Consider the following 20,034-nt stretch of genomic DNA (forward strand, 5'->3'; position numbering starts at 1 on the left):
AGCTACCAAGGAACACAGACCTGCACTCCTACCACCAGGCCTCTTGCTCAGGGGTGCTGCTTCTACCAGTCTACACAATTTAGATTTATCTGTGAAACGTACCTATCACATATGACAAGATGAGATTCCAGCCAGTGATGAAGGCCCACAGCTCGCCAACTGTAACATAAGTGTACAAATATGCAGACCCAGTTTTGGGGACTCGGGCCCCAAATTCAGCGTAGCAGAGGCCAGCCATCACGGACGCCAAGGCGGCGATGAGGAAGGAGACCACGATGCTGGGGCCCGAGTCAGCTTTGGCAACCTCCCCAGCAAGGACATACACGCCAGCACCCAGGGTGCTTCCCACCCCGAGGGCGATGAGGTCCATGGTGGTCAAGCAGCGGCATAGTTTGGAATCTTCCAGACTGTCTAGAGTGACAATTTTTCTCCGGATCAGACATCGGGCAAAAGTCAGCACTGCTTTGCAGGGAATCATTCTGAAGAGTGTAACCTGAGTGGGAGAGAGGAGGAGGAGGGGGTCAGAGGCATCTGGAAACAGCATCCCTCCATCTGGCGACCTGTCCTGTCCTGACTCAGGGTGACCGCATTCACTTTTTACCTGTTAACATGGTGTGGCTCAGAGCAACCACATGATGGAGGGTTGGGAGCTATGCATTTGCTAGAGCCCACTCACACTCCACACATAAGATGCCATTGAGTGGCTGATTTGGGAAGCAAAGGGTTAGCAGACCTGGGTGTTCAAAAGGATTTGTCACTTTTGTTCACTTTCTAAAAATTTAAAAAAGTATTCTGTTGACAGAAATTCCAGGAGGTGGTTAATTTAGTCATTGCTCCAAGGAAGGAAGTAAATTGCCTCATCTGGTTAAGTTTGTTTCTATATCTATAAGCATTCAGGTATTTTAGACCTTACTAAATGTCAACTCAGGTATTTTAGACCTTACTAAATGTCAGGGGTTGTGCTACGAGTATGTACAGAAAGGTGTTACACAGATGTGTTCTCTAGCTTTATGGCATTTACAGTATAGCTTTGTCTAAAAGCAGGTAAAATGGTGATCGTGATGCAGTAGCCAGTCTGTGTGAACTAGTTTCCTTTTAAAACAATGTAGAGCAGATGTGAACTTGCTAGGATAAAGAAACTGCCCTCAAAGCATGCTGAGATTATGTGACTAAAACTACTATTCAATCATGCTTTAAGTATGACTTCCTATATTTATTTGAGATTTTAAAAGAAATACGTAAACCCAAAATCCATGTCAACTATTATATATTATTATTTATAGCCTTTTTTTAAAATGGAAGAAATAAAGAAGGCAGAGAATCTTACTCCCCATTCCTCATTTTATATTTCTAATATCTGTTTAAACTTGATTCCAATGAATATGTACAACCTATGTATAAAATAAAAATTAGAAAGCTCTACATGGCCTTGTCTACAGAGACATGTGATTCAGCAGGCAAATTCTAAAGAATAGGAAACAGAATACAAATTGCTTATCAGTCAATAAAATTTTAACTGAAAAGTCATGTTTGTTTTCACTTCATGTATTGTACTTCTACATAATGATCTTGTTGGCTTTGAATGTTGTTTCCTTCAACTTATTATATTCACCATCAATAATCTCAATTCATAAGATCACAACTTGACATCTTCCCTCAACAGGTTAGACCCTTATATGCTATAAAATAAACCCTTGAACATGTCTCAACCTTAATCTAAAGCTTGTATTAAAATATTTTATTTGTAAGAATAAAATAAAGCTACTTTTCTATACTAAATCTAAATGACATTTATAAGAGAAAGAGATATTTCTGGAATGTGAACAAATCAGTATCACATTAATTCTGGCAGGTAAAATTAACCCACTGAACATTATTCATTGACATAAATACAAGTTCTCAATATTGAAGGCAGCTAATTCAAAGAATATAAAGCAACATGGAAAACAAGTAAAAAATTTCTTGGAAGTTAAAAATAAACTTTTACACATCTTCAGTTTCTTCCACACCAAAACATAGCACTTTACAAGTGCTTGTTGAAAAATTTGCAACTTTGTCAATACTATATTTAGGCGTTGATAGCTATCCCTGTAAAACATATCTAGAGGATAAAGTAGGTACATGTTCTGCTTAAAAAGAATCAGAAAGTGGAAAGTAAAAGTTTTATGTAGAGTTCAATTAAGAGGGGAGGGAAGATGGGAGAAGGTATTTATTAAATGCTGAGTTTCTGTAACGTTTGAAGTATTTTTATACAGACCTGTTCGAAGATCAAGAATTAGGCACCACTGCTAAAGGAACAGTGCTTGGAAATGGTACACTGAATTTCACTAGAGATTTAAGATCATGGGACATGTCATACCCAACTGTAGGAATGCAAGAAGTGGGCAACAGAAAGAGGTATACCTATTTGTCATTTAACTAAATAAACGTTCATGAAGGACTAGCACTTGTTTAACCTTGACTTTTGTGAATAAAAGACACAGATTCTACAACTAAGCATATATAACAGAGGAAAAAAAAATCAGAAAGCAAGCAAGGAAAACGAAGCAGGGATTCTTGATAAGATTGGGAATGAGCTTTTACTTTTAAAACCTTTTTCTGATATTATAATCACACTCATGTTTGTGAAATTTTGAGAGGAAAATATAGCATAAAAATGAAAGAAAATAAGGAAACCATTGTTACCCCAAATCAATAGATTAGTGGTCAGCTCTCCAATATAAAATTGAATGTCATTCACTTCAGATTATGTAGGAAGTAAAAAGTGAACCCTTTTAGAAATGTATCGCTTTCATCAGGTAAGACTGGATTTCTCCTGCTTGTCTCCTATTAAAGATGCAAAGTATTTTATGTGCAGATAGCTTTTCTATGTGGCTCTGGGGAAATAAGACACAGGTCCCAATTGTCAAGCATTCATTTGCTTCTGAGTAATTGAAAAGCATACGTCAGAAATTTCTCAGAACTGACAGGTTACTCAATGTCCTTTGCAAACAGTCTCAACTACGCATAGCCTGGTGAAATACCGATAATAAAAGCAGTGACACAAAACTAATTTTGTAGAAATATAATGGGATGGGAGAAAAGGAACATGAAAACATACTGGGTCAACTTAATGAGTCATTCTTAAATAAACATTCATCACATCCTAGTGGGCGTATCATACAGTGCTTAGTAACTAAAGAAAAAAGATAATCTCATGCTTTTATAAAATATATATATATATATAATTTGCAGAGACAGTGATATATAAAAATAGTGTGGCAACAAGGGAATGAGAAAAATGATATGTGTGTCCAGTGTTAGTGAAATAATTTGCTATCAACTTTTTTTGTTTAATAACTTTTCCTTTAAATATTTTTTTAAAAACTCTTAGAGAGAGAGAGAGAGAGAGAGAGAGAGAGAGAGAGAGAGAGAGAATTTTAATATTTATTTTTTTAGTTTTCAGCGGACACAACATCTTTGTATGTGGTGCTGAGGATCGAACCCGGGCCTCACGCATGCCAGGCGAGCGCGCTACTGCTTGAGCCACATCCCCAGCCCCTTACTCTCATTTTTGCAAGGCACTTTCACTGCTAAAAAAATATTCAATGGACATCATTATCCAAAGTACATGTATAAAGACACGAATTGGTGTGAACATACTTTATATACAACCAGAGATATGAAAAATTGTGCTGTATATGTGTAATAAGAATTGTAATGCACTCTGCTGTCATTTATTTAAAAAAAATCAATTAAAAATTTTTTCAAAAAAATAAAAAATTATACAGCAGGAAAAAAATAATACACTCATACTTATCCTTTGCAACAAACCCATACAAAGTGATGCTACTGATACAGGGGGTTGACAGTTTTTCCAGGAGTGCACTGTGGATCTGCACCATATACCCACAGTCAGCTTCTGCTCTACTGACCAAGGATTCATCTTTAGTATGGAACCTGCATACATGTGCTAAAAGACAATGATCTGACCCTGGGAAGAGGCCCATGTAACACTCATCCCCATGTCCCTGGCCTTAGAATTATAAAGGGTCTCCATATGACATGTCTATATGATATCTATATGTCTCTATATGACATCTCAAATCATTATGGTGATACCAGAAGTAGATATGTATCCATCTTCAATATTTTTTAATAATTGCTAAAACAGTGGCTTCTCATTTGAGGAAGAAAAACAGGCATAATACTAGATGAGACCTGAAAATAAAATTAGCTAAATGAGGACTGGGAAAGATTAACAATACAGTCTGCTGCTGAAGGTTCTGGATGATTTCAATGAGCCAATGAACCTAATGACACATGTGCATCTTCCTCAGCCCACCTTCACCCACTCCCCACCTTAAGCATCAGTTTCTAAGCACCTTATGCCTTGACGAACTCCTATCAGTTTTTTTAAAGTATTTTTCTTAGTCATAGATGGACATAATAACTTTATTTAATTAACTTATCTACATGGGTGGTGAGAATCAAACCCAGTGCCACCCACTTGCCTCACACTCTACCACTGAGCTATGACTCCAATCCCAACCCCTATTAATTCTTGCCAAAGAAAGTTAAACTCCTGCTTCAGCATCTTGGAGTTATGACCTTTTAAAACCTCTTCCATCCAGGTTGCCAACATGACAGCACAGAATTTTGGGATTGAGTAAATCCTCAGCCCTGATGATTTTCCACCACAGAGAGGACTTCCTTTCAACTCCTCAGACATCTTTCAAAATCTGCTAATACAGTCAAAAGTCCATCCTGGATTTTCACTTTGGTTCAATAGTTTGATGCAGAGTTTAAGTCACATAGAAATGAATTGTTCCCCTCCTGTTCTAAGTACAGGCTGAAATTTCAAACTCAGTCCTCTGTCCCAGTATCACAGGCCCTAACAATAAATCTTACAGGAGTGGAACTAGCAGTGACAAGTGAGTGGGACAGGCGTCCCAACAAATCATCCATCAATTAGCTCATTCAAATTATAACCAATTTTTCCTTCCTCATTCCAGTTGCTAGTTTCACAGACAGACATATGCACTTTGTTTTTGGACGGACAGAAGGAAAGTAATTACAATAAATAGGACAAAGATCTTTGCCTCCTGGGACTTTTTTTCTCTGAACTAGACCTTTTGATCTTGGATTTCCACACCCATCAGCAATTGTATTTCTACAACTTTAAAGTTCCAAGACAATTTTACAAATTATATTGTAGGTTAAATAACTTTAGTAAAAAGAAAGAAAGATATGGACAGGATGCCACAAAATTATTGGGTTTTCTCTTGGAGCTGAGGTTATAGATTAGCGGCAGAGTGCTTGCCTCGCACATGTGAGGCACTGGGTTCGATCCTCAGCACCACATGAAAATAAATAAAGATATTGTGTCCATCTTTTAAAAATCTTTAAAAAAAATTAGGTTTTCTCTTATTCTTTTTTCTTAGCTTTGTGAGATTAATTTCTTAAGAAATAACAATTATTCAGGATAAAAGGCAATCATAAAAGATAACTGTTTAATCTGGGTTTGCAAAACAAACAAACAAAACCAAAACAACAAACTTTTGCATTCAAACCTAGAACCTTAATTTTCTGGAAAATAAGAATACTTTTTCGTATACATTTCACTTATATTTGATCCAAAATTTATCTTACCTTCATGTCAAATTTTCTGAACAATTTCTGAACAACTTACATAACTCTAATCTCTAAAGTTTTCTCCAGATAGGTGAATGTCATTGTAGATATCAGTATAAATTAAAACACAGCTGAGGCCACTACAAAGTTACAACCACTGTCCTAATACAGTATATATTTTCTTCCTTTTTATAGCAAGGCAGTACTGTCAGAAGTAAGAGCAAAGTGTATTATTTCAAAATTTCTGATACAGAGTCCAGACCCAGGCAAGGACTTTTCTTAAGGACATGCAAGAAATAAATGGCTGATGTAGAGATTTGAAGTTTGTAAAGACAACGGGTGCTTCAAAACATGTGAATTCATTTAACTTTAGTGAAAGCAAAAACCAGGAGCAAAATATACCTGTCATTCAAATAAATGAATAAATAAAGGGGTGGAGCATGCAACCTTGTTCTTAGGGTTGGGGAGGAAGAAAGTGAAATGAAGAAAGCAAGCCCTCTGCATCTTGGTAACCAGAGTAGCTGCCCAGTCAGCATTCTGCCTGTCCCGTCAAAGAGCTCAGTGACCGGCTTAGTCCCCATAAGGTCTTTGCATTCGTTGGGTAATAAATCACTCCGAATGCCAGAGGGTACCACCTGTTCCCTCTCCCCAGGCTGCTGAGACCATCACCCTATGAGTGCCACTGCAAACATTAGGAAATACCCTTTCCAAAGTCATTTCACACCCGTCACTAATCTACAAGTGCTACTATTAAAAATACCTAAGTACTGGGCTGGGGTTGTGGCTCAGTGGTAAAGTGCTTGTCTAGCATGCACGAGGCACTGGGTTCGATCCTCAGCACCACATAAATGTAAGATAAAGATATTGTGTCCACCTAAAACTTAAGAATAAACATTAAAACAAATAAAAATACCTAAGTATTGAACTCAGGGGCACTCAACCACTGAACCAAATCCCCAGCCCTATTTGGTATTCAGAGACAGGGTCTGAGTTGCTTAGTACTTTGCCATTGCTGAGGCTGGCTTTGAACTTATGATCCTCCTGTCTTAGCCTCCAGAGTCACTGGGATTACAGGCTTGCACCACTGTCCCCGATAACTTATTCTTTGATGACCTATCACACTATCCCTGTAGGATCAGGACTGTTATTAATCTCATAGCATGGATGAGAAAACTGAGGTATAGAAGAGTTATGCAATATCACAATCAGCATGTCATGGAAACAGAGGTGAAACGCAGCAGGTGGGACCCTCTACTGACAACCACTATGCTGCCCAGTCATTATACCACGGACCCATCTCACTGACCACTGCTCCTGCCTCCTCTCCACTGCTCTCCCCACACCACTGTTTTACAACCCCTAAGCCACAGTAAGTGGGCTACAGGCAGGTACCTAGCTTAGGGTTAAATACTCAAAAGGCTGGGCACATTTAGGAGACCTTGTAACTCTGAACATTACAACAACTGAACCAGTCAAACCATCAGTCCTCTGGCTGGAGTCACATAGGCCGGGCACCAGTCTGGCACAGTGCAGAAACCAAGAAACTGGCAGTAGAAGCCAGGCTGTGGCCACTCAGAAAAGAGCAGGGATAACAGAGTCTGTTGCCCAAGCAGGGAGACGTGGAAGGAGGGACACAAGCCAACTTTTCCCTTTCTTCTGACCCTGCTGACCTGATATTGAGTGTGCCAGATTCCCCTGCATCTTTTCCACAAACCTCTGTGTGCCTAAGCTATGCTGAGTTGTCTTTGGTCAAGAAAACCAGAAGCTATCGCTGAAGGTCATGGGGGTCACAGGAGGGCCTGCTCCACCAGGCTTTATACTCCCACTTTCAACTCTTCAATGAAATCTGGACCTTTGGCAATTTCTGCTACATTTCCTGATAATTCCTCTTCCTTCCAGAAACAGGTGTGTGGATGTAATAACTTGAAATCTGTTTCAATATTTTTCCCATAAGGTATTCAAAGAGTTTAATACCCTTTAGGCCTGCTTTTTATACACACCCACTGAACACTGTAACATTTGGCATGATGTTTTTTATGGAGCAAGCTATTTCAGATGAGTAGATTTTCTAGATTACTGAAGTTTATAGCATTAAATCTTTGGTTACTGTCAATTAAACTGCCAGTAATTCTTCTATAAATGCTGCTGAATTTTATGGTGGCCAATGCAGTGTCCAAACTGCTCCTCATTACAAGAGGGGGATTCATTCAGTATTACGTCTCAAGGAAACTGCTTTAAAAAATAAACACAACTGTTTTAAAAACACTCTATATTACCTTACTCCTACCTTTAATCCACTGCCCATAAAATTCAAGCCAACTCCAGGAGGCCAAGAAAATCCAGATGACCTGGAGGAACCTTAAGCATGTCTTGGTTAGTAGCTGAATTTCAGATCTGAGACACTAGAAGTAGGTACCTAGACTGGGAAGGGAATTAAAAGTACATGAAACCTCTCTTTGTTTGAAGGCAAAGAGCTGAGAAATCCAATTTCCTCTAATCATTCTCTTGGAAAGCACCCCTTTCCATCCACCAACTTTACCTCCTCCACCCACAAAACCACCTAACTTCATTAATAGTTAGAATTTGGCCACTTTTGTTTCAATGGTTGGCAAAATTTCTTCCATAAAATTATGGTAGAAAAAGAACTGAACAAGAATTCACACTCATTTTTAATTCAAGTTCAAGAAATGGAGATGGATATCAAGTTATGGTTTATGGTTTTGCTCAAATTCAGTTCTTGAAAAACAGTAATAACTTTTGAAACTATTTTTCAACTTTGAAAAGCACGTTCTGATTTGGTACCTCTTAAATTACAGGAATAATGCATATTTTTATCATTAGCATCTTGGCAGTTTGTTGAAACACTACTATCGACTAAGAGAAGTTTGTGAGTTCCCATTGGCTTTAAATACTTCTGAATAAAACATTCCTGTTGTGTGCTCCGAGAAGCAATGAAAATGGTGCCAGTTCTTCATCATCATAGTTCAGAGTCAGTAAAAATTATATTTAGCATATGCAAACTAAGAATAATTTTTTAAATTGAAATGTTTTTAAACTAAAGTGAAACAATAAGATCCCTAAAATTGAAGTCTGACTTCCTTGTCACATTTCTATTCTCTTATCAGTAAGCTATAACTGCAAACAATTTCTCTAAAAAATATTTACCAGAATTTGTCTTAATTTTTATATTATTACATAGACTTGAATTCAACCTACCAGTCATTCAACACAATGTCAATTTCTCTAAAAGATCAAGCCTTAAAATTTTCAAAAAATAAAAAGTCAACATGCAATTTCTTAACAAAATTCCAGAGGACTGAGGGGAACAAACAAGTGGTCATTACCAAAGAATTTGCTAGATAGTTGTGGCTATGGGAAGTCCAGGCACTACTGGGACTCCCAGAAAGGGCTCGCCTTGGTCACACTGGGGCTGGAGTTGGAGGCAGCAAGGGCTTTTCCTTGGGAGAAGCCACGACTAATCTGACTAATCCATTATTCCACTCCCGAATCCATTCTTTAAAAAAGCTGAATACTGTTTAGCTACTCCTTAGAGCAAAGAAAAAATAAGGAAACCAACTATGCTCTTTTCTAATAACTAAGCAATATCCATAATCTTCAAACTACATGTTGAATTTTGATGATTTACATAATCTGTCACTTCTTAAAATATACATTCAAAAATTTTCCTCAAAAAATTTCCTCACTGTATTTTTTAAAAACTCTGAAAAGATTCTGAATTTTGTAAAATACTTATTAGTAATTAATAGTTATTCCCCTAATAAATAGCAAAAAGGAAAAAAAATTCCTAATCATATTACTCTGCAAATTCTTAGTTAAAAGTTCCTGGAAACACTTTTGATTTTTAGTTTTGAATAACAATAGCTTAAGTGGCTATACAATTTAAGATTCAAATTATCTCAGAATCTAAAAAACTACTGGGTAATCATTGATCAATGAGTTTTAAAGTAATATGCAAAGAGCAGGTTTATATGAATAAGATTCATAGAAACAAAAGAATAAAGCATTGCAAACTCTGAAATTTATATAAAATATGTATATATTTACTTATATTAAATTAAACTCTACCTGCTACTCCTGATGCTGCTTACACTTCTTGTTTAACACATTCATTTTTAATCTTATTACCCCAAACTAAAATTTAGGTAAATGGTAAGTTAGCCTTCTCTCCTCTAAAGGCTTTACAATGGCAGTGGTACACCTGCAGTATTCAAGTAAGAAGAGGGTAGAAATAACCAAGATAAATTCCCTTGGACCCCACATGCATCCTGCTTCTGTAGGAAAAATCCTCTGATCTGCCCTTCATGGTATTCAGCCCTAAGATGCAAAGGAAAAAGATCCACTCTTTGGCCCTGAATTCTGGCTATGTCCAGAAAACCAGCCCTGACCTTAAATGATGTCCAGAGATGTATAAATGAACTATTCTGGCTCAACAATTTAGTTTCCATAGTTTTTTTTATAGATGCTTGAAACTATAATTTAGAAATATCAGCACATAGTAAAATAAGAGAATTATAAAATGTAAACAATGGTCTTTTAATTTTCAGACTCTGGATCAATTTATCCACACTTGCATCTCATCGGCCTCCTGCCAACTTCAACAATTCCAACATTTCAGCCTGGGTTTCAAAACCCCTCTGCTGTGACTCGTTCTCAGCAGAACCTCCTAGCCTTATATTTTGTTATTCTCCATATGCATACTGTAGTCCAGTCTGTCCACATACTATCCTTAGAACATTTGTCTCCTCACCTGCATAGGTAAAAAGATGCCCTAAGCTGTTTCTGGCTGCCTCTCGCTAGTCCCTAGTCCTTCACCTGAGCTCTCACTCCCAGGTCTTCTGAGCTACTACTGCAGAGACAGATCGAGAAGGCCTTCTCTATCAGCTCCTGAGCTTTCTTTTTGACTCTAGGTAAAGACAGCAGCCTCAAGAACAAGACCCTCCAGAATGTCCACCTGCAAGTGAGAAGTGGGGAGGAGAGGAAAAAGAAGTGGAATACGGTCATGTCTCCTTCGAGAGATGTGACTGAAGATGGAAATTCCTTTGAAGTGTCCTTTGGCAGCTGGTCTGTGCTGCTTTGAGAACATCTCTCTGAAGACATGCGGTAGGGTTCACACGGTTGCTCACACCCTGTGCCCTCTTGCTCCCTGCTCTCCCAGTGAAGGGAATGCTGCTTGCCTGATGTAAAAGACACTGGGTGTGTTCACATGCCATCACTTCTAAATAGGATTTTTTTTTTTTTTTGCTTAACATACATTTCAAAATACACCCCTAGCCTACTCTGCATTTTTAGGTCACTTTTTCTTTATCATAGATAGTATAAAGGTGACTACTTGCTTTCCTCCTTGTTAGGAGTTGACTTTTGTCCTCCCACAAGCTATGATGATGTTCTAAATCCCAGTACCCAGCAGTGGGTTTGACAGAACACATCAGCTACAGACAGTTGAGCGGATGCAAGGACAAGGGGAGAGAGGGTTGTACCACAGATGTGAAGTTAAGGGTAATTACTGCAACCACAGCAGAATGTCAGGAAACACAGGTGCTGCCGAGCAGATTGTCCAAACTCTGTCCAGACTTTTAAATGAATTCAGCTCCAGTGATGTGTGATTTTTTTAAAAAAAAATATTATTTTTTAGCAATAGGTGGATGCAATATCTTTATTTTATTTTTATGTGGTGCTGAGGATTGAACCCAGTGCCTCATGCGTGGTAGGCGAGTGCTCAACCTCTGAGCCACAACGCCAGTCTGATGTGTGATTTTTAAGGCATTTTTAATGCTCTCAATTTTTAATTGTAATAAATATATCTTAGAAATCTTCAGGTAACATTTGAAAGCCTACAGATGCTCCTTGTAGAGGGCCCTCAAGGAAACTGTTCCCGCCTTATTTTCACCACAGAGTTCCATCATCCCTGACAGGTGGCTATCTTCTTGGGGGCAAAGAGTCCCCTAAGTTTCAAGATTTCCTGTTCTCTCCTTGTATAGCTCTCAAGGCTAGAAAGCCTTTTATTTCATGGCACTCTCTCCTCCTTTAACTCCTACCAATGGGTCTAATTCTGCCCCAAGGACAAATATAGAAAAGTCTTCTCATGCAAGTCGTTAGTTCCAAATCCTAAGCCATCTATCCCTTCAGATAAATGTATCAATTCAAAGTCCAACAAACACTCATCTAAATAAGGCACTCCTTACAACACAAAGGGCTCCAAATGTGGTCAGCCAAGGACTCCATCCACCCTATATACTTGTATACCTGTATTCTTCTTTGCTTTGTTTTCCACAACCCCCCGGCGCTGCCTCCACATGGTGCGCACAGCCCTGCTGGCTCCGCTCCTCCCTATCTCCTCAGCCCATCTTCTGCTCCCCACCCCAGCACACTGGGTTTCCTATCCACTTCCTCAGAACCCCAGCCTCACTGCTGCAGGGCTCTCAGCACAGCTGTTTCTTCTTCCTGGAAAGTTGCTCCTTCTCTTTTTAACCTGGAGAGCATCCAATCACTCGGGACAAACCTCCCTCCCCTGCTAAACCAGGTCACCCTATTGTTTTGTTTTTTTGGTAGGGGAAAATGCTGGGCATCAAACTAAACTCAGAACCTCAAGCAGGCTGAGCACATGCTCCACTCCAAAGCCACACCCCTAGCCTACTCTGCATTTTTAGGTCACTTTTTCTTTATCATAGATAGTATACAGGTGACTACTTGCTTTCCTCCTTGTTAAGGAGCTGACTTTTGTCCTCCCACAAGCTATGATGATGTTCTAAATCCCAGTACCTTGCCTGGTGATGTTATTTGGAAACAGGGTCTTTGTAGGTGTTATCAATTTAAGATAAGGTCATTAGGGTGGGCCCTAATCCACTATGATCAGTCTTTATAAGAAGAGGTTAAGTGGCACTTAGGAAGAAGGTCTTGTGATGAACAGAGGCAGAAGTTGGAGTTACGCAGATACAAGCTAAGGAACACCAAGACTGCCGGCCACCATCAGATGCTAGGGAAGGTGAGGCAGGATTCTCCACCATAGTGTCAGGGAAGTGTGGCTCGGCTGTCTCCTTGATTCTGGACCTGTACCTTCCAGAACTGTGAGATAATAATTTCTGTTATTTTAAGATACCTGTTTGGTTTTTTTTATGGCAATCCTTGGAAATTAATACACTTCTTTAGACTACAAGTTGCTCTACAAGTTTCTTGAAATCAAGGTCTTCATTGTATTCATTTGTTGCATCTAGTGTCCTCAGTCTTTGAAATACAGTCAGGAGTGCAGTCAATATTTGTTCAATGAATGAGTGAATGAATGAATGAATGGCTCTTACTTGGTTTGTAGTCAACTAAATTTCTTGTCTTTTTTCTCAAAGATATTTACATAAATATCATAATGCACTAATAAAAACATTTATTTTACACTTTTGGGGGAGAAGGAGGGTACCAGGGATTGAACCCAGGGATGCTTAACCACCGAGTCACAGCCACAGCCCTTTTTATTTTTTATTTTGAGACAAGGTCTTGCTAAATTTCTTACGGTCTAAGTTGCTGAAGCTGGCCTCAAGTTTGCAATCCTCTGCCTGAGCCTCCCTAGTTACTGGGATAATAGGTGTGTACCACCATTTTTAAAAGGTGTATCAGTATAGAGTGGGTTCCTTGACTTTCATTTTGTCTCGCTACCTTAAAACCTAAATTCATCATTCTGAGTTTTATAGTGCTTGGGATCATGTTGCAGTGCAAATCCATCAAACAGTGTGCCATCCACCTCTGTGCCACTGCAAATCTGATCTTAACCCAAGTAAATGACAAAAAAGGTTAAGCCTGACGGAGCAACAAAAGATCACTATGGCATGCCACCGAGAACTTCCCTGAGCGTATGATGCCCCTACAGAGAAATCCACATTTCTCTCCAACTTATCCCAAGGTTATCAGAATATATGGTGCTGAGTGCTTTGCTGAAATCCTAACACATTATGTTTAAACTTCCCAAATACAGCAGTCTGAATAAAACAGAGGATGTGACATGTGTTAGGCACAATTTGTTCTTGGTAAACTCAGGGTGCCTTTTGGGGATCAGTTACTTCTTTTCCAAGTACATACCACAGATTGCTGGAATTCTGCTAATGAACTGTGTCCAACTCCCTGTTCTGTGGTTTCCAGACTCTATCTACACTGGTCTTCAGTTTAAAAATAAGGGTGTGGGGTAGAGAGAGAAGATGGGAGTGGAGGGGAAGGGAGGGGAGGGGGGATAGTAGAAGAAAGGAAAGGCAGCAAAATACAACATACACTAGTATGGCAGTATGTAAAAAAGTGGATGTGTAACTGATGTGAATCTGCAATATGTATATGGGGTAAAAATGGGAGTTCATAATCCGTTTGAATCAAATATATGAAATATGATATGTCAAGAGCTTTGTAATGTTTTGAACAACTAATAAAAAAACCCAAAAAATAAAAATAAAAAAAAAATATAAAAATAAGGGTGATTGCCTCTTTCCTTTCTGGTACTTCAGGGTGTCAGGATTACAGGTGGTCGATCCACACACACAGCTACAAATCCTCTTAATACCACAGGATGTAATTCATTCGAAAACTCAACGAGCTTAAAGCAGTTAGGTTCTCTCTCACCAGCTTGGGCTTTGGCTTCCCTCATGGTTATCCACTCGACCTTCTACTCAGATGGCCATTCTTCCTGGATGGACAGAAGCAAGATGGAGATTCAGGAGCTCTATATTGCCTAGGTCACCTGCTGCTGCTACCAGGTAAGAATTCGCCCTTTGTTGTTCACCTTCACGAACAAATATTTCATGAAACTCAAAACATTTCTTTGTGACTTTTTCACAAATTCATACTATTCGCCGTATTCTTCTTAAATATGAACCCCTCAAATGAATTCCTGTGGCAGTGACATGAATGCTCTCGTATCTGCCCCTCCTGTTTCCATCTCTAAGCATTCGTTATCTGACTAGGATTTTAATTGTATTGTGGTCTTTTCTTCTTCTCATAGAGTATAACCTTTCCGGATTACAGTTCATGGAGTTCTATTTGTGTTTTCTCTTGAGTATTCTGAAATGTGCTTTTGAAAATGTAAGTATATGGACTGTGTCCACCAGCTAGTCATTAGAGAATGTCCTTGGGTATAAGCAAACTATTTCTGTTATCAGGAGAAAAAAGTGTTATAGATTAAAAAAAAAAAAAAAAAAGCTTCTGCAATTTTTTGAACCTCCCAAATTCTCACTACTCAGCCTCCCTATTTCATTTATCTTCTGTGAACAAAGACCAAGTTTGTTTAAGAATCTTTCATAGGAAGGTTTCAACAAATCCTGCTTGCAGGAATGTCCTTTGCATGCAGCAAAACAATGTTTCATCATCTGCAGCTCTAGCACCATCCAGTTGCTTAATGTGCCCGGAGTGTGAACTCGTGCGAACACAGCCCATCACTAAGGAGGCACGCAGAATTATACCACAATAAGTTAAAGGTAAACAGTTGTCAAATTAAAATCACAGTAAAAAAATCCTCCTGCAGTATCACCAGTGCTTCCCTCAGGACTTGCCATTCCTGCAGTTCACACACCCGAAGCTGTTATCTATGATGATGCCCCTTTCCTAGGACATTGTCCTGTGAACGCAAAGACAATTTGTTAGGCAATCAAAAGCAAATGCAACCAGTGCTAATAATTACAACTAAGATCTCTAGCCACTTGCTGCTTTCATGTTTGGGTTTTTTATTGTATATTCTCATGGCATACAACATAATGTTCTTATATACTTATTCATAGTGAAATGGTTACTACAGTCAAGCAAATTAATACATGCATCAGATCAGTCACCCTTTAAAAAAAAGATTTCTAAATAGTTTTCCAATTAGAGAAATACCCATAATGAAAAGATAATTTTAAAAACACAAATGTAGAGAAAATATGTGGGAAAAGGTTTCCATATTAGATTACAATTTTATCTAACTTCAGGGACAGAGTAAAGTTCTGAGTCTGAACTTGACTCCTGCCCCAATCAATAATTTTTGGTGACTTCTTCAATACCAAAAGTTAAGGTACTATTGCTTTAAAAAAAAAAAAAAAGCAAGCACACGGATATCACAGATATTAATCATGGAGGCTAAGAACTTGTTCCTGACTTCACGTGGTGGCTGTTACTTCTGCTACAAACAAGCCAGGAAAAAAAAATCAGGATTAGGTGTGAAAGTTACAACTGTATACATAAATGCACAAACATTTCATCTGATTATTTTTACTAATTCTTAAGGTGGGGATAAAGAGAAAACAAAAGGCATTTTTTTTTTTTGGATAATTTACAAAGGCAACAACGGAACAATTATTCCCATACTTCTAGGCATAGAACAGAACTTGAAGATGGCACTCATGCAAAATTAAACACTTGAAAAATTTCTAATGAGAATCAGGTGTAGTTATATTGCCACCCATGCACGGATCTTATAGGTAAGTGATAAAAGTGAACTCCTAAAAGCAACCCAATGTGGGAGCAGCTTGGGATTTTCGATGCCCTCAGACAGGTTTCTACCTCTCATTCCTCATCTTCTTACTAGTGAAATGAAGGACACAGTGTCATTCTTGGAAGGATGCTGTATGATCCATGAGATAGATATGTGAAGTGCAGAAAAGGCAGGTACTTAATTCATTATTATAATATAAACCAAAGTCATGTATTTGAAATTCTTGTCTCAGAACACCAAAAATAATCCACTTATAAAAACCACCTGCTTTTAATGAGAGAGACTGTGGATACACAGAAGTTAAGACTTATAATGAAAGGGATTGCTGATCACTAAAGAAGAAAGCTCAGGCCCAAAGACTTTTTTCCAGGCACACAGACAACTTAATGAGACTAGATCAGAACCCAGGTCTCCCTGTTCCACACAGCGTTCTGGTGACCTGTGACTGAGTGGTTCTCTAAAGCTGCCACCTCATCCCTTCCCCGTCCCCATGAGATTTTGTATAAATAGTCTCTCTCTTTACATAAAGCTCCTTTATGCTCAAACACCAGCATACAGACATTAGAGTCTTTTGAAGGCAGGTTCAAAACCGTACAGATAGGGTATCACTGATCTGCAATGCTTGGGGCCAGAAGTGTTCCAGACTTTAGAGATTTTGTGACGTTGGAATACCTGTAGACTTTCACTGGTAGAGCATCCCTACTCTAAAAATCTAAACTTTTTGAGCATCACTTTGCAGCTCAAAAAGTTTTAGATTTTTGAAGTTTGGATTTTCAGATTAGGGATGCTCAACCTGTCTTTTAAGTGTCAGGAGACTTGAGAAATCAGAGGCTGAATCTTACAAATACATGCTATCATTAATTCTTCTTTTTTTGTACTGAGGGTTGAACCCAGGAGCACTCGACCACTGAGCACATCCCCAGCCTTATTTTGTATTTTACTTAGAGACAGTGTCTCACTGAGATGCTTAGCACCTTGCTTTTGCTGGGGCTAGCTTTGAACTTGTGATCCCCTGACTCAGCCTCCAGAGCTGCTAGGATTACAGGCATGCACCACCACGCCCGGCTCTTGTTAATTCTTATAAGAATATCTTTCCAGTATAACACATACTTAAAACTAAGAAATTAAGTAGGAAGCCGCAGGCCCTCCTCCAGATGAGAGAGTTGAAACCAGACTACAGTGCTAGGGCAGGACAAAGAGGACTCACGTGGTCCAGGTCAGTGGCATTTTTGTGTACCTAATAAAATAGATTTAGCATGTTTTATATACCAATGTATATCCTCCCTGGAGGAAAGTCCACTTAATTTTGGCCTTCAGAATTTCTACAGACTAAATTCAACAAAATATAGGCTCACAATCAAAAAATCCCAAACACACACTATTAAATAAACCACTACATATTAAAGTTAAAACGCTATATGTGAAAGTTAATAGAAACAACATATCTAACCCTCCTCAAACTTCAGATTAAGCATAAGGAATAGCTATGTAGAAAAAGTTTTAGAAAATAAAAGATCAAAATTTAAAAAAATGAATCAAAGCAGAAAACTTACGAAATCACCCAGGTAGATTTTAAAAATAACTGAAGAGACCTCTTGGAAAAATAGAATCACAGAAAAATTTAAAACTTAGTAAATGAGTTAAATGGTATATTAGACACAGCTAAAGAATTCCTTAACTAAAATGGAACACAATAATTACACATAGGTTATTATCAGGAAAGAGAGTCAACAGACTTGTTTAAAGTATGCATGGCAAATTTCAGATCTAAGCACCAAAAGAAAAGAAATAGAGTTAATATAAGTCAAGTAAGTAGAGGAAGTAAATGGAATAATACAGTCCAAATAGTACAGAATCGTGGCCAGACTTGTATAATAGTTTCCTTTGAAATTTGCTTCATGGCTTCAAATTTATTTTATTGGTTTTTGTGTATGTTTCTCATGGGTTTATAAAGAGTAGAGATTCTCTAATTTCTCGATGCTGAGTTCTGTGAATGTTAGTACAACACATTTACTTGTGTATTTGTTTATTGTAGCTCCCTGTGGGTTAATTTCCATGAGAGTGAGGACTTGGTTTTGTTTATGACTCTGTCATTAATGACTAGAATAGTGATGCACAGTAGAAAAAAAAAGGAGGTAAGATATGGGGCACAAATAAAACATAAGTTAAAATGATAGAAACAGGTCTAAAGGATCAAGAATCTCAGTAAATATGATTTACAAAATTTTCTGTCAAAATCAAAGAGCATCTATTTGAATTTTTAAAAAACTCATAACTGAGATATATCAAAACAAAAGAATATGGAAAGGTTGGAAATAGATGGAGAAAGAATAAACAGGATAATAATCATAATAAAGAAAGAAAAAAACAAGCAGGCAAATACTGATTAGTAGAAAAAGAAAATTCAGGCAAATTCTAATTAAAAAGAAAGCAGAGTTATGTCAATAAGATATTACATAACCATGTTAATATAAGATATGATGAACTTTGAGGCTAAAGGCCTAATAATTAGAGCTATTACATAAAAATTAAAATTATTATTATTTAGTTGAATAAATTCAACTACATTTCTATGTATATGTTAGTCAGTTTTGTTATTATAACAAAATACCTAAGGCTGGGAGCTTTATAAAGAAAAGAAGTTGACTAAACTCAAAGTTCTGGAGGTTCAGAGGCATGGCACAGACATCAGCTTTGCTCTGGTGAAGGCCTCATATGGTGGATGGCATCAAGATAGGAGTGCATGTAAGAAGAAGAGATCACATGCCTAGACAGGAATCCAGAGTGAAGGGAGAGGCCAATCTTGTTCTTCTAGCAACTTTTTGGGAACAAATTCAGGGTCCAAGGAGAACTACCTTAACCTCTCCCCAAGAGCAACAACCCCAATGACCTGACCAGCTCTAACTCGACCCCCACCTCCCAAGGGTCCCACCACCTCTCAACACTGCCACACTGAGGGCCAAGCTCCCAGGACACAAACCCTTGGGGGACAAATCACATCTAAACCATAGCGATGTACTAAAATAAAACTGCTTCAGAAAACCTAAAGCAAAAACTGAAAGAAATATGAGGACAAACTGAGGAATGCATGCTTAGTGAGAGACTTCAGCTCACCTCCCTCGATGATTGAAGTTAAAAGAACAAAAAATAAGCAGTGCTACAGATGATGTGAACAGCTCACCTAACATGGTTTTATTAACTTATAAACAGCAATCAGCTCTACTGTGCATCAGGGTTATTTAATGTCATTTAATGTCAGAGCCAGAGCCGTAAACAAAACCAAGTCCTCACTCTCCTGGAAATTAACCCACAGGGAGCAACAATAAACAAATACACAAGTAAATGTGTCGGACTAACATGATAGGAATTCTGAATCAAGAAATTAGAGAATCCATACTCTTTTGAAACCCATGAGAAACAAAACTGATAAAATTTTAACCCATGAGGCAAATTTCAAAGGAAACTCTCATACAAATCTGACCACAATTCAAACTGGTGAGCTAGTTAGGTCAATCCCAAATCTACTTTAAAAGTCAAATGTTCTGGAAGTTTATGGATACACTGAGGAAAGAACTGTAGGTCAACAAACATCTTCCAAGTTGTTAAATGCCCCACTTTATGAGAAAAGGACCTTTAAGCTACCCTAGAATAATTGTGCTAAATGTTTTAATGCCTTCATCTCAGAATCTATTAGTCCATTCTATTTTTTAAAAACACTGTTGACTGCTTAAAAATTCTTCAATACTGAAAATCTCGATCTCTCTTGCCTATCTTTATTTTAACTTCCTCTACCACCAAGTCCCTGGATTCATTAGGATTAGGCTCAGATGTCAGGGACAGAAAACCCAGATGGCAGTGGTTTGAACCTGCAGCCTAATCCACTGTCCTGTCAGGCAGGTCTCGAGTTCATCTGCTGAGATCTACAGATCAGGGACGTGAGCTCCTTCTGGCTTATTCCTGTCAAC

The 20,034-nt window shown here is 38.2% G+C and overlaps 1 protein-coding gene across 4 annotated transcripts in view; it reads right to left on the reverse strand.

Annotated features, from left to right (window-relative positions):
• Nucleotides 1-20,034, reverse strand: part of Slc7a2 (solute carrier family 7 member 2) — a 72,569-nt gene that overhangs the window by 25,764 nt on the left and 26,771 nt on the right. For 3 of the 4 annotated variants that reach the window (XM_078031082.1, XM_078031081.1, XM_021732464.3), the window contains exon 2: nt 103-493. In XM_078031082.1, coding sequence (XP_077887208.1) covers nt 103-478 — 376 coding nt within the window. In that variant the 5' untranslated portion in view covers nt 479-493. Of the gene's footprint in view, nt 1-102; nt 494-14,226; nt 14,291-20,034 lie in introns of all 4 variants that reach the window. The other variant, XM_078031080.1, reaches the window with a different exon arrangement.

The sequence above is a fragment of the Ictidomys tridecemlineatus genome, chromosome 14 (assembly GCF_052094955.1).
Source record: "Ictidomys tridecemlineatus isolate mIctTri1 chromosome 14, mIctTri1.hap1, whole genome shotgun sequence".
NCBI lineage: Eukaryota > Metazoa > Chordata > Mammalia > Rodentia > Sciuridae > Ictidomys > Ictidomys tridecemlineatus.